The sequence below is a fragment of the Geotrypetes seraphini genome, chromosome 11, assembly GCF_902459505.1.
Source record: "Geotrypetes seraphini chromosome 11, aGeoSer1.1, whole genome shotgun sequence".
In the NCBI taxonomy this organism is placed as follows: Eukaryota; Metazoa; Chordata; class Amphibia; order Gymnophiona; family Dermophiidae; genus Geotrypetes; species Geotrypetes seraphini.
Window position 1 is genome coordinate 132269645 of NC_047094.1, and position 14668 is coordinate 132284312.

The window sequence follows — 14668 nt, forward strand, 5'->3', positions numbered from 1 at the left end:
GAGATTACAGACCTATTTTAGACACAGATGAGTTTGGGCACCGCCGTACAGGAAATGTAAGGGAAGAGGGAGGTAAATTAAATACATCAAAATGGTACGTGGGAGAGGGAAATACATTTGGGGAGGGATCGCTTCAAGAGAACGTTTTGATTTCAAAGAGTTCTGTAATAAAGAAGACAAGAATTGCCAAAGAGGACAGGGATTAAAGATTGTCGGCGTCTTTAAAAAGAAAGGCTTTGAGTTTTATTTTAAAATTTGTCCAATAAGTTTTCTAGTCTGAGATCAATCAGTAGGGAGGGCATTCCACAAAGTGGGAGCGGTAACAGAGAAAATGGATTTGCGAGTAGTGTCCTAGCAGAGCTCTCGGATCGGAGAAATAGTGAGCAGGTTTTGGTTGCTAGATTGGAGGCCCCTAACAAGATGCATATGGGATGAGGAGTTGATCGATGAAAGCTGGTTGATGGGAGTTCACTGTTTTGAAGGCAAGAAGCAATAATTTGTAGGCGAGGCGGTGTGTGACGGGTAACCAGTGTGCCTTGCGAAGGAGCGGAGTGCAATATAAATCAGAAGATCCACATGAATACGGTCAACTTTGCCATGTACAATGCTGGCCCCCCAAGAAAGATTCTGCTTAAGGCCTAGGCCCAGCACCCCCCTCGAATACACACAGTGAGGGGCTGGGAGGAAACACCTACAGTTCTTTTTTGTGAAATTTGATCCTGGCAGTGAATCTGGTAAGGTGTTAATTCAAGAAAGACGTCGGGAGGCTTTGTTTGCTGTGTTGTGCACCCCCCCACCTCCCCCCCCTAGGGAGGGTTGCCGAGCCCCCTCCTTGTCTGCACCCTCCCATGAGGAGAGACACCATTTGGGAGGCCTCAAGAATGTAGGCATTATTGAAGGGCAATTACAGGGGGAGATAAGCGAAGGGAGATAGGTATTTCTATTAGGACACGATTCATACTAAGGTTATGGGTGCAATAGGCAAGTGACCTAGTGATTGTATCATGAGGCCTCAAGAACCTTAGGTTAACATCTAAAAATCAGCACACTCTCTCACCAAGACAGATGCAAAGGTTCAAAAGTCAATCAGGAAAAACCTGAATGGGACTAGTACGCATGGGAGAAGGCCACTGACCTCTACAAAGAATATTGGTAAACTTAATGCAGGTTAAGTAAAGAACATCCAGGTGACCCACATGATTTGGGCAATAAACATTCTCTAGATAGATGAGTCAACATGGACATTTAGTTTGGTGAAAAACTAGATGATGCCTTCCAAAGTAACAACCCCATTCCAGTGTTGAGTATGGTGGAGGTATCATGGTATAGCACAGCTTTACGACTTGGATGGCTTTTGTATTACTGATATATAAATATTAAAATCAAATCAAAACTAAGCAACCAAACTTTAAATTAATTAGTATATATGGAATTACTGGGTAAAATATTTTGGATTGGCCACATCAAAAATCTAATGTAAATAACACTGAAATATTCTGCAAAGACGAAGTAAGAAATGGTTGACATGGTGGGGGGGGGGGGGGAGGGAGAAGCAGGGTAAGAAGTTATGACTGAGGAACCACCAGTTACAGAATAGGGGTTCACAGAGAATGACATGGTGACAAAATTAATCGCTGTTCCCATCCACGCGGATAACCGCACCTGTGTCATTCTTTAAGAAGAGAGGGAAGAATCGGAGTCTGAATGGGCCCAGCCACTGACCCTCAAGCCTTGCGTTGAAGAACAGATTTTATCCCCGAGTCACTCTATGGCTTCACATCATTCTCTTCTTGGTTGGGCTGAAAACCTTTCAGCGGCCCCTCGTATTGTGATGTCATAATGCCTCATTCCACCAATGCCCAAGAGCCAACCTCATCAGTGATGTCACAATGGCTTGGATTCCCTATACTTATGCCTATTTACTAGATGCATTTGTCTCATTGAAATGAAAAATGAGAAGGAAAGTATCAGAATGACACCAGGACAAAAATTTGTCCTCATGGTTAACCGTGCCGTGAGACACCATCCCCAGGGAAGAATCGAAGAATGAATGGGCACAACCACTGACCCTCAAGCCTTGCATTGAAGAATGCTGGTGTAGAAGGACCGAGGGGTTCAAAGAAGCTTTGGATAGGTACTTCGAAGACAAAGGGATTGAGGGGTACAGATAAGAGTAGAGGTAGATTATAGGGATGGGATTAGAGGTAAGTTACAAAATTAGTCTGGGACCACTGTTCAGGCACTAGGCCTGATGGGCCGCCGCCGGACCGGACCGCTGAGCAGGATGGACCTCTGGTCTGACTCAGGAGGGCAACTTCTTATGTTCTTATGAGGTCGAGAAAGACATTAAAAGAATGACACCGGATGGTTTCCTGCGGTTAGCCGTGGGGACGGGAACGGTAATGAATTCTGTTAGCTTGTCATTCTATAATTCACATCAGCAACACATACTCTTGTATTTTTTTTATTTATTTATGTGTACCACTTATAAGCTAAGTAGTTTACATTCAGGTTCTCAAGTAATTTCCCCCCATCTGTCCTGGTAGGCTCACACTCTAATGTACCTGGGGGATTAAGTGACTTGCCCAGGGTCACAAGGAACAGCATGGGATTTGAACCCACAACTTCAGGGTACTAACCACTGTGCCACACACAAATTCTGGGTCAAGCTAAATTTTGCAGCGAGCCCCTTATAGCAATGGGAGTCATCAGCCTATGATTTAGGAATCAGAGGGGGGGGGGGGAGGAAGAGTTGCTCAGGTAAAGTTAAAGCCAAAGCGATAAGAAAACCCAACTAAATAGCCAGCTACTAGTTCGCAAGATACTACAGTTAACGTCAAGTTACAATGGTTTGGATGCCTTTGAAAGAATGGATCAAAACTGAATCACAAACTGAAAATCGGAAAGGGGGGGAGGAAGAGAGGTCCAGGAAGGCCAAGACAGACAGTCAAAACTGCAAAGGATCTCAACGAGCTGGATATCAATTGTTCAGAAATAGTTGAAACACAAGACCAAGAAAGTATGAAACATGCGTCTGCCTTTTATTGTGCACTGGCCTGGCTGAAGGGTAGTATAGAAACCCTTTCTTGTAAATATTAAAGACAAAAAGAGCTACATGATTTTGTGGCTTTTTCAGTCAAGACTTGGCCTGATGGCAGCAAGAGAGGTACTTAAGTTGTATTCATGAGCTAGAAAGGATGGGTGTGGCGCAGGGATTAGAGCTACAGCCTCGGCACCCTGAGGCTGTGGGTTCAAATCCCTCGCTGCTCCTTGTGACCCTGGGCAAGTCACTTAATCCCCTCATTGCCCCAGGTTCACTCGACACAGTTTGAGCCCACCAGGACAGACAGGGAAATATGATAAAAGTACCTGAATGTAAACCACTTAAGATATATAAATAATAAAATAAATAACTAAATGGGTAATTGAACAAAGTCTGCAGGCAGGACAATACCATTAGATCAGGGGTGTCAAAGTCCCTCCTCGAGGCCCGCAATCCAGTCGGGTTTTCAGGATTTCCCCAATGACTATGCATGAGATCTATTTGCATGCACTGCTTTCATGGTATGCTAATAGATCTCTTGCATAGTCATTGGGGAAATCCTGAAAACCCGACTGGATTGCGGCCCTCGAGGAGGGACTCGACACCCCTGCATTAGGTCAAGCAGAATATGGCTTTTCTTCCCCTGCTCTTCCCAGATTGCAGTGCCCATGTTTTGACTGGGATTCCCCCCTCCCCCACCCATGCCACCAGTTTTGTTAAAATCAAGTCATTTATTCATTAGGGATATTTTTCTCATCAGAGTGATAATTGTGCTAAACGCAGACCTTCAGAAAGGTTTCACAAAATCAGTATCAACATTTGCAGACCTGAATTTATCTGACTTTACCTGAGTCAAGAACTGTCTTTAACATTGGTCTCTACTCCCATTTTTTCCCCCCTTCTGTACCCAACATATTTAAAATCTTAGTACTGGGAAATCCATCCAGGAGCTCATCCCGAACGTCAAAAAGCCAAAACCGAATTAAACTAGACCAGCGCACAGACAGTGCGAAAACCTACCTGTATTCCTATGGATGAAAGTTTCCTTTTCGGAACTGTCACTTCCACTCTTGGCTCCTCGTTGGTTAAGGTCCCTTTATCGCTTTTCAAAGTTGCATTTTTGGGCGGTACCGGGGGTGGCTCTCGGGCTGGGGTAACCAGGTTAACTTGCGTCACGCTCGGCGCCTTGGTGCTGTCCAAGCTGTCCGAAGAATTGCTAAGTCCAGACTGGCTGTTGCTGTCGCTCTTCTGGTCCTGGTTGTCCAGGTACGTGTCCTGGGCAGATTCTGTGCTGCTCTGCACCGTGACAGAGATGAACGGCTTGGAGGTGGTCCGAGGTGGCACAGGGGGCGGAGTCTTTTTATATGCTGCGATGCATGACGAAACTGTAGTGGAAGGTGAAGGGAGGGGGAAGAAGAAGACAACGAGATGGGCCACGTTAAAGCAGAGTAAAAACATGCATTTAAGAATCCATTAGGGCTAAAAGCAGATCACTTGCGGAGGGAAAAAGCAAACAGAAGCTGAAGAGATGCACCAAAAACACCACACACATAATTAAAAAAGATAAACATTAAATGTTGAAACACAAAATATGCTGGAAAATCAAACGTATCATTCACAAAGTTATATGTACACACAGCTACAGATAAAACCATGAATCAAAGCTGTCTTGCATAAACATGTTTTGATACCCTGCCCGAATCAAGGATGTAATAAAAACAATTAACCCTTTCCTTCACCCCACAAAAAAAACCAACACACTTTTCCTGATTTTTTTTAAATTTTTTTAAGTATTTGGAGACAAACAGGAATGTAATGCCGACACTACCACCTAAGTTACTTACAACATAGAAGCATCAATTCGTCATTTGTCATCGACGAAAGAAACTTACCGTATTTTCACGCATACAATGCGCGCGTTATACACGATTTTACAAACCGTGCGCGTTATATGTGTGAGCGCGTTTTACAACTTTTTTTTTTTTCAATCCGATCGGCATCCCCCCTGCGAACCGGCATCCTCCCCCGCGATCCTACATCCCCCCCAGCACCGCAAAACATCTCTTACCCGATTGGGCACTGGCACCAATGCACAGGACGTGCCAGTGCCCGAAGATCCTCCCTCGTTGGTTTGGGTTGGGCTGGGCGGTGCGGTACAGGAGAGATCCTCCTTCTTCCTGCGCCGGGCTGGACTAGGCTTTGAGCATTTGCGCATGCTCAAAGCCTTCTGGTCTCGCTCTCTCCGAGATAATCTCGGTTCGCAGGGGGGATGCCAGATCGGATTGAAAAAAAAAAAGTTGTAAAACGCGGGTAAGCGAGCGGGGGGGAGGATGCCGGTTCGGAGTAGGCAGGAGGAGGTTTTAGCATGCACGGTATACGTGTGTGCGCGCTATATTAAATTTTTTTTACATAAATTTATGTTCCCCACGCGCTATACCCGTGTGCGCGTTTTACACGGGTGTGTGGTATATGGGTGAAAATACGGTAAATGCTGTTGCATTTGGTCTCCAAAGTAGTCAATACATTTTTAAATTGTATCGGTCAACTCGCCAACATTCAAAGCGATTTAAGCAGTCGCATAGTGAGGGGCGGAGGTGCCCGTCTCCGCACCCCCATTCCATTCCCCCATACCTCTAAGGTGTTCACCGCCATAACAACTTCAGCGTGCTCCTCTCGACCCCGGCACCCGAAAGTGATGTCGGCGGGAGAGCCGACGCGGTTGCGAGGACTCGTTGAAGTGGTTGCTTGCAGCGGTGAACAACTGGAGGTACGAGGTAAATGGGGCACGTGTGCGTGGCGAGAAGCGTGAAGAGGCGGGTGTCAGTGCCCCCATCAACATGGCACCCGGGGCAGACCTCCCCCCCCTCCACTGAATTTATGAGTGCAGGAGAGGCGCCTGTCCACTTAAATTGCTGCCGACATCCAGAGGCATTTCATTGGTTAGCGCGGATGAATAATTGCGTTTGGCGTCCAAGGGCTGGATGGGCACTTATGCCATTAAGATAACTGCTTCAATTACCCCACTTAAATAGCGCTCCTGTCTTTAAGCGGTTCAGCTTATGCCATCAAGGGCTGAATTAACCGCGTAAGCTTTAGCGGCCATCCTATCACCAGATATTCAACGCAGGTGCCCTATCATGGCCCAGCACTCAATTTTTAAGAATACAGCTAGCAGGGGACATACAAATGCTGACCGCTGCTGGCTGAATATTGACTGGTGGTAAGTATTTTCTTATTATACCTGCTCTCGCCGGTCAGATGTGAGCTATGAATGATTCATCATTCTCCTTTAATCATTGCACATAAACTTCTTGCAAAGTCAGTCGACATTTGAGAGCTAACATTGTGTGTTTGATGTCTGTGAACTACTTTAAAAACTCATTCAAAATGCTTAACATCAGCAAAAGTATATATAAACAAAATTTTAAAAAGTCTTCATAACTTTTTATGCTCTGTTAGTTGATTTTTTTTAAATTCTACTATAATTACTTTAAAATTATGCTCAGTTTAACGGTATCATTAGTTCCATTACCAAGTGAATTCCTGTACAATTCAGCATTACCACAATGTCGCATCATTCCTACCCTTTCATTAAATATGGTTTGATATATGCTTGAAAGATTCTGTCGCAGAGTAAACAATATCTGTAAATGGCTGTATGAATGCAGTGAAAAAGGCCCTCCACAATTACAGCTCAGGACAAGTCTCACGGTTTCACCCAGGATCTAGCCTAGGTTCCAACAGACACATGAACCTCAGACTGGGGTAACCTCTTGCGCCGGACATAATTCGCAATGCTAAAACAAAAGGGGTAAAGAAATGTTTGACTAGAAGGAACCAAGTGTCTCCAGCGCAGAACTGAATCGGTTCAGCGGACGGCCACCAGGATGATCTCGGGGCTCAAGGGTCTCTCGTATGAAGAGAGACTGAACAAATTGCAGCTCTACACTCTCGAGGAACGTAGGGAGAGGGGAGACATGATCGAAACATTTAAGTACCTCATGGGACGTGTCGAAGTGGAAGATGATATTTTCTTTCTCAAGGGACCCTCGGCCACAAGAGGGCACCCGCTCAAACTCAGGGGCGGAAAATTTCATGGCGACACCAGAAAGTATTTCTTCACAGAGAGAGTGGTTGATCATTGGAACAAGCTTCCAGTGCAGGTGATCGAGGCAGATAGCGTGCCAGACTTTAAGAAGAAATGGGATACCCATGTGGGATCCCTACGAGGGTCAAGATAAGGAAATTGGGTCATTAGGGCATAGACAGGGGGTGGGTAAGCAGTGGGCAGACTTGATGGGCTGTGGCCCTTTTCTGCCGTCATCTTCTTCTATGTTTCTATGAGGAAGGCTCAACTTGCCCCAGAGCCTTGCAAACAAGTTCCCAAGCTTTCAGCAACAACAAATATTTTATGTTAACTGGAACCACATTCCAACCACATCCTATACAAGGATGCATTTAGCTAATTCTGAGACATTTTACAAGCAAACTGGTGTCAAGACGGGAGGCTGCCTTCAAAGGCTCATAGGATACCTCTCAAGGAGACTAGAACATATTTATTCATTCAATTTTCTATACGGTTCGCCCAATGGAGCTAGAACGGTTTACATGAATTTATTCAGGTACTGAAGCATTTTTCTCTGTCTGTCCCGGCGGGCTCATAATCTATCTAATGGCAATGGGGGGATTAAGTGACTTTCCCAGGTTCACAAGGAGCAGCGTGGGTTTGATCCCACAACCCCAAGGTACTGACGCCGTAGCTTTAGCCACTGCGCCACACTCTCCCCTATATATGTGCAAGGAAAGGGGGGGGGAGGATCATGGTCCACCAGCCTCACACAACTGAAAGAGAAACCAACATGGGAGGAGGACAGTCGCCCTGTCTGAGGTATAAAATCAGTCCCCAAGTCTAATGATTTGCACTGCTCTTCTGGTCTTGTTTGTCCACCTAGGCCATAATCAATAAGAAGACACATTATCTGAAGTACATTAAGGCTGAAATGTGAAAACGTCTGTGGCCTAAAACCCAATGGAATATTTGGGGAAACCAGCCGGACTTCTGGTCTCCAGCAGAGAGACCAGGAGAAGACTTCTGCCCAAGAGGTGGCATTGTGAAGTTCCTTCACCCTGGCCAGGGTGTAACCAGCTTCAACCCAGAGAGGTTACAGTGTGGGCTACAGTATAATCATACAAATACAAGGGATAAACAATAGACAATTATTCTCGTATAGATCTTGTGTCTCTCTGGGTTTCAGTATCTGACAAGTTCACTCGGCAAATCACCAGGCAGGATGAGGTTTACTGGTGTATGGAATCCAAACTAATATTCTAAAGCACCCTCCCCCCTTTCAGCTAATTTACTACCATAAATAACAAAAACAGACATTCCCGCAATTAAATCATCTACACCAGGACTGCCCAAGTCCGGTCCTCGAGATCCACTGGCAGGCCAGGTTTTCAGGATATCATAAGAACATAAGAAGTTGCCTCTGCTGGGTCAGACCAGAGGTCCATCCCACCCAGCGGTCCGCTCCCGCGGCGGCCCATCAGGCCTATTACCTGTTGCAGTAGTCCCTGACTATTTCTATATCTATAACCTACCTCTACTCCTATCTGTACCCCTCAATCCCCTTATCCTTTAGGAACCTATCTAGACCCTCCTTGAACCCTTGTAGCGTGCTCTGGCCTATCACAACCTCCGAGAGCACGTTCCATGTGTCCACCACCCTCTGAGTAAAAAAGAACTTCCTGGCATTTGTTCTAAACCTGTCCTTTTTCAATTTCTCCGAGTGCCCCCTTGTACTTGTGGTTCCCCACAGTCTGAAGAATCTGTCCCTGTCTACCTTCTCTATGCCCTTCAGGATTTTGAAGGTTTCTATCATGTCTCCTCTAAGTCTCCGCTTTTCCAGGGAGAACAGCCCCAGCTTTTTCAGCCTGTCAGCATATGAGAAATTTTCCATACCCTTTATCAGTTTAGTCGCTCTTCTCTGGTCTCCCTCAAGTACTGCCATGTCCTTCTGGAGGAATATGCATGAGAGATTTGCCTGCACTGCTTTCTTGGTATGCAAATCTCATTGTGGATATCCTGAAAACCTGGCCTGCCAGTTGATCTCGAGGACCGGACTTGGGGCAGCCCTGATCTACATATAGAGCAGTGGTTCCCAACCCTGTCCTGGAGGACCACCAGGCCAATCGGGTTTTCAGGATAGCCCTAATGAATATGCATGGAGGAGATTTGCATGCCTCTCACTTCCATTATATGCAAATCTCTTATATGCATATTCATTAGGGCTAGCCTGAAAACCCGATTGGCCTGGTGGTCCTCCAGGACAGGGCTGGGAACCACTGAGAGTCCTGGCTTGTCAGCATCTAATAAGTGTCAAAACAGAAGGGATGGGCACAATCCCCATTGGACTGCCTGTAATTTTAGGTGGAGACGTGCATTTCCTCGGCTATCAAATTGCAGTATGAAATGTCTGGGAAGCGGTGAGAAAGATGTTTGAATATACCGCCTTGCAACATTCCATGTGGAATCCCCAAACAGTGGCAAGCAGTGGCTTCCCCCGTGTCCATCACAACAGCAGACTATGGACTTTTCCTCCAGGAACTTGTCCAAACTTTTTTTTTTTAAACCCAGCTACAATAAGAAAATAAGAATAGCCTTACTGGGTCAAACCAATGGTCTATCTAATCCAGTATCCCATCTTCATGGAGGTCAATCCAACACACAAGTACCCAAATAGTAGTTGCAGTGTTTTTGTGGTGCTAGGTTCCGAGCATCAGCCTACGACTTCCACTGGCCTTCAGCTGTCTGAGCTGTTGACTTCCCTACAGCTGGCTCAGTGCTAAGAACTGACGATTCCCTTACAAATGACAGATGATTCAATCGTTTTCCAAGGCTCTTATTCATTGTTAAAACTACACAGCTTTCTCGGGCACTGCTGGTTCACAGGATGCAGCCCAAATACTTAATGCAGTGCGAGAAAGATTCATTCATTCATTGTTCTATACCAGTGGTCTCCAACTCAAACCCTTTGCAGGGCTACATTATGGATTTGTAGGTACTTGGAGGGCCTCAGAAAAAATAGTTAATGTCTTATTAAAGAAATGACAATTTTGTATGAGGTGAAACTCTTTATAGTTTATAAATCTTTCCTTTTGGCTAAGTCTTAATAATAATATTGTCATTTATAGCTAAAGAGACATATGATCAAGAAACGGTTTTATTTTACTTTTGGGATTATGATAAGCATGATTATGATAAAAATAGTACCTGGCGGGCCGCAAGTTTGAGACCACTGTTCTATACCATTCTCCCAGGGGCACGCATTCTCTCTCGCACTCTCTCTCTCTCGCACTCTCGCTCTCTCTCGCTCTCTCTCTCTCTCGCTCTCTTTCGAGCGAAGGAGAGTGAGCGAAAGAGCGCGAGAAAGAGAAAGAGCAAGAGAGAGAAAGAGTGAAAGAACGCAAGAAAGAGAGCGAAAGCACGCGAGAAAGAGAGTGAGAGCGAAAGAAAGAGCGAGAGCGAAAGAAAGAGCGAGAGCGAAAGAAAGAGCGAGAGCGAAAGAAAGAGCGAGAGCGAAAGAAAGAGCGAGAGCGAAAGAAAGAGCGAGAGCGAGAGAGAAAGAAAGAGCGAGAGCGAGAGAGAAAGAAAGAGCGAGAGCGAAAGAGAAAGAAAGAGCGAGAGCGAAAGAGAAAGAAAGAGCGAGAGCGAAAGAGAAAGAAAGAGCGAGAGCGAAAGAGAAAGAAAGAGCGAGAGCGAAAGAGAAAGAAAGAGCGAGAGCGAAAGAAAGAGCGAGAGCGAAATAGCCTCCTTGAGATGCAAATCTATCTCATGCATATTTATTGTGGATATCCTGAAAACCTGACCTGGCTCTGGCTCTCGAAGACTGGAATTGCCTACCCCTGGCCTAGGAGATAAACACCCCACTAGTGCTGCTTCTACCTCAATCCCCTCCATCACCCTCACTCAAGTGCTTCTCAATTGCTCCACTCATCCCCACGCCATAACAAGGACGCACACCTCTTACGACATCCTGCTGGTGGCATGGAAAACATTAGTAGGTTTATGCTTTATAAAACTTAATGTACTGGCCTTCTTGAGAATGCAACATAACTGTTTACAAAAAAAAATTTTTTTTTTCAAAAAAGAAGAATATCAATGGAGTAAGGAACGGCAAATTAGAAGAACAGAGAAATAAAAGCAGGCACGCATGCAATGTCATTCTGAGGCCTTACCAGCTATCTGGATTTACCTGGACGGCTTTGTCTGGGTTTTGAAAAACTTCCAGCTCAGGACCACGTTGGGGGGCTCCAAGCATAAGAACAGGTTGAGGGGCAGGACGAGACTGGGGCAGGGCTGGGTGGGCCTAGGGACGGAGCCATGGGTCCAGATTTTATGATAGTAAAGTTTGGTAACCCTAGCTTTCACAGGCCTGCAGAAAGACATTTTTTTAGGCCAGCCTTAAAATTTAGGAAGGGAGGGTTTTTAAATGTAAAGGACAGAGGGGTACAGAAAAGGCACTTTGAGAAGCTGAACCTAAGTGTGCTAGTTAAACTCGGGGCATATATCATCGACCGTGATAGAACAAAGGAAAAAACCTGGCAAGGGGGATGAGATTTGAGAGACTGCCTTTCTGTGGTTACAATCAAAGCAGTTTTAATATGCAGGTGCTTATTTTGTAATTATAGCAATGGAGGGTTAGATGACTCACCTGCAGTGGAAATTGAACCCAGTTCCCTGGTTCTCAGGCCACACCCGAGTGAAACACCTTATGGGTTTCATGAAAGAACCTTAAAAAGAATTCAATACTGTTCAGGCAGCCAATGCTAGTGCCTGAAAGAGAGAGGAGTTATCTGATTTGCTTGACAAAGGCTCCTTATTGCCACGATTTGCACAGTGGAAAGGAGAGACAGGGGAGATATGATTCAGACATTACTTGAAGGGTATTAACGTAGAACAAAATCTTTTCCAGAGAAAGGAAAATGGTAAAACCAGAGGACATAATTTGAGGTTGAGGGGTGGTAGATTCAAAGGCAATGTTAGGAAATTCTACTTTATGGAGAGGGTGGTGGATGCCTGGAATGCGCTCCCGAGAGAGGTGGTGGAGAGTAAAACTGTGACTGAGTTCAAAGAAGCGTGGGATGAACACAGAAGATTTAGAATCAAAAAATAATATTAAAGATTGAACTAGGCCAGTTACTGGGCAGACTTGTACGGTCTGTGTCTGTGTATGGCCGTTTGGTGGAGGATGGGCAGGGGAGGGCTTCAATGGCTGGGAGGGTGTAGATGGGCTGGAGTAAGTCTTAACAGAGATTTCGGCAGTTGGAACCCAAGCACAGTACCGGGTAAAGCTTTGGATTCTTGCCCAGAAATAGCTAAGAAGAAAAAATTAAAAAAATTAAATTGAATCAGGTTGGGCAGACTGGATGGACCATTCGGGTCTTTATCTGCTGTCATCTACTATGTTACTATATATGTAGTTTGCAACCATCTGAAAAGGCAGCGCGTCTCAAACTATTTTTTTTTAAGCTCCGGCACACTAAACAGAGCAAATGTTTTTCATGGCGCATAACAATTAAAATTATAGAAACTGCAAAACAAAAAAAATTTTAAATAAAATGACTCTCAAATTTAATTTTAAGCAATATATGAGTAATTATAACAACGGTGAAACTAAAGTAGATAGACTTGCTAATCAATGCCATGTCTTATTTTGAGCGCAAATTAACTCAGAATGTGGCTCGATTGGTCGATTAGCAAAACATGCATTTCTCCATCTGCACTCATTCTCCACTTTTCGATTTCATTTCTGTCAGCTGAAAATCCACATTTGCAAAGCTAAGGAGATCTTAATTGCTTCTGTTGCTCAAGTTAGGCTAACTACTGCAAAAAAAAAAAAATAAAATTACTTGCCGGTAGTTTTCAAGGAGCAATCGTGTCTGGGCGGTTGTATCCTTACGCACGCAGTCGCTCATAACATTGACAGACTCTTGCGTACGCAATGTACATGTCATCTATTCTGGTGTATACTTATGAGGGGAATTTTTAAAAATAAAGAAAAATTCTGGAATTTCTCGTGGCATTCAGCAAAAAAAACTTGTCTGTACCCAAAACAGGTTTAAAACTAGAGTCATAATTTGGGACTAAGTGGTTGGTAGAAGAGGGCCCAGGTGGTCACCCCAATTCTCCATGCCTTCTCCTCCGAAGACAGTGCTTATCCGAGAACTGGTATTAATCCCCCATACCCTATAAATAAAGTTTCTAGATTTTATAAACCTTTTGAAGGAAGCACACTGGCTTCCCATTACATACCGTATCACTTATAAAACCATTCTGCTCACTTTTAAAATCAGACTCACCTGCCTTCATATCTAGACAAGCTCCTCAATTCCTCAACGCTCAATACGTCTACTGAGGTCAGCCGATCAGAAACTCTTGTCAATTCCTTCTATAAAAGATTTCTTCTACACTAGGAAAATAAACTTCGCAGTAGTAGCTCCAACTTTGTGAAGATCAAGGGGGGAAGGGGAAAAAACCCCTCAAACTTTGGTATTACAAAAGGAAGGGGAAAAGTCTGCAGATAAGATTGAACTAGAAGCCTTTACCCGCCATCGTCTATAGTTAAGAACCAAAAATAACAGATCCCAAGACCTGAATGACAGGGCAAGCAATTTGGAGTAGTCTGGAAGAAAATGCTGTGCTTTACGATAAATAACACAGAGACATCAAGGAAAGCAGGTTCCTCCGAGGGGAAATGGCTCCAAAGCCATCATGCATCGATCTAACGATGCACTTCAAGTTCTGAGCAAGGCCAAGGTGCATTCACAAGGCACACACAAAGGAGATCGATGCAAGCAGAAGGGACAGAAATTTGTTTGCTCATCTCGCTGCCTGCAGAGTGGGAGTTTTGCCGTTTACCCACATATGGGACAGCAAAACGTGGCATCGGGAAACCAGCCCAATTGTCATTTCTGCTGCCAGAAACCTGAATCCGGTCCGACTGCCCACGCCAGAAGGAGAGGAGTCTCTGAAAAGAAACATGGAAGCCCATGAATGCTTTGGAATAAAGCTGGGATTGGCTTGTAATTAGACAACAAATCACAGTGATTCTTGCAGTTCCCAAGATATGCGTCCTAGAGAATGACACGGGGACAAATTTGTCCCTGTCCCCGCAGGAACTCAATTTCCCATCCCTGTTCCCGTGAGTTTTGTCCCTGCAAGCTCCGCCCTCATCTGCACAAGCCTCTAACATTTATGATTTTAAAGGGTTAAGAGGCTTGTGCAGATGAGGGCGGAGCTTGCAGGAATGGGGCGGGGACATGGACAGCAACAAAACTCGGAGACATCGAGATGCTACATGAAAAACAACTCTGCTATTAGAACAAACTTTGCACACCATGGCAGGAATCTGCAGCTCACGGCAAAGTGACTCGGTTAAACAGAGAGGGGCATTAAAAACAATCCCCTTCCCTCAAAATAACCCCACAATCCTCTGCCCAACTGTGACCCCTCTTCCTGGTGGACAGTCAAGAGGAGGCTGAACTGATGTTCATTTGCTCCTGTGCCGTCAGCTTCATGAATTCCCTTATTTGACAGCCTGATCTTGCACATGGGGAGGGGGG

General features: G+C 45.0%; 1 protein-coding gene across 4 annotated transcripts in view; it reads right to left on the reverse strand.

Annotated features, from left to right (window-relative positions):
- The window catches only part of DLGAP4 (DLG associated protein 4), a 174763-nt gene that overhangs the window by 22604 nt on the left and 137491 nt on the right, over positions 1 to 14668 (reverse strand). For all 4 annotated transcript variants that reach the window (XM_033963937.1, XM_033963938.1, XM_033963939.1 and 1 more), the window contains one exon: positions 4064 to 4428. In XM_033963937.1, the coding sequence (XP_033819828.1) occupies positions 4064 to 4428 (365 nt within the window). The remainder of the gene's footprint in view (positions 1 to 4063; positions 4429 to 14668) is intronic.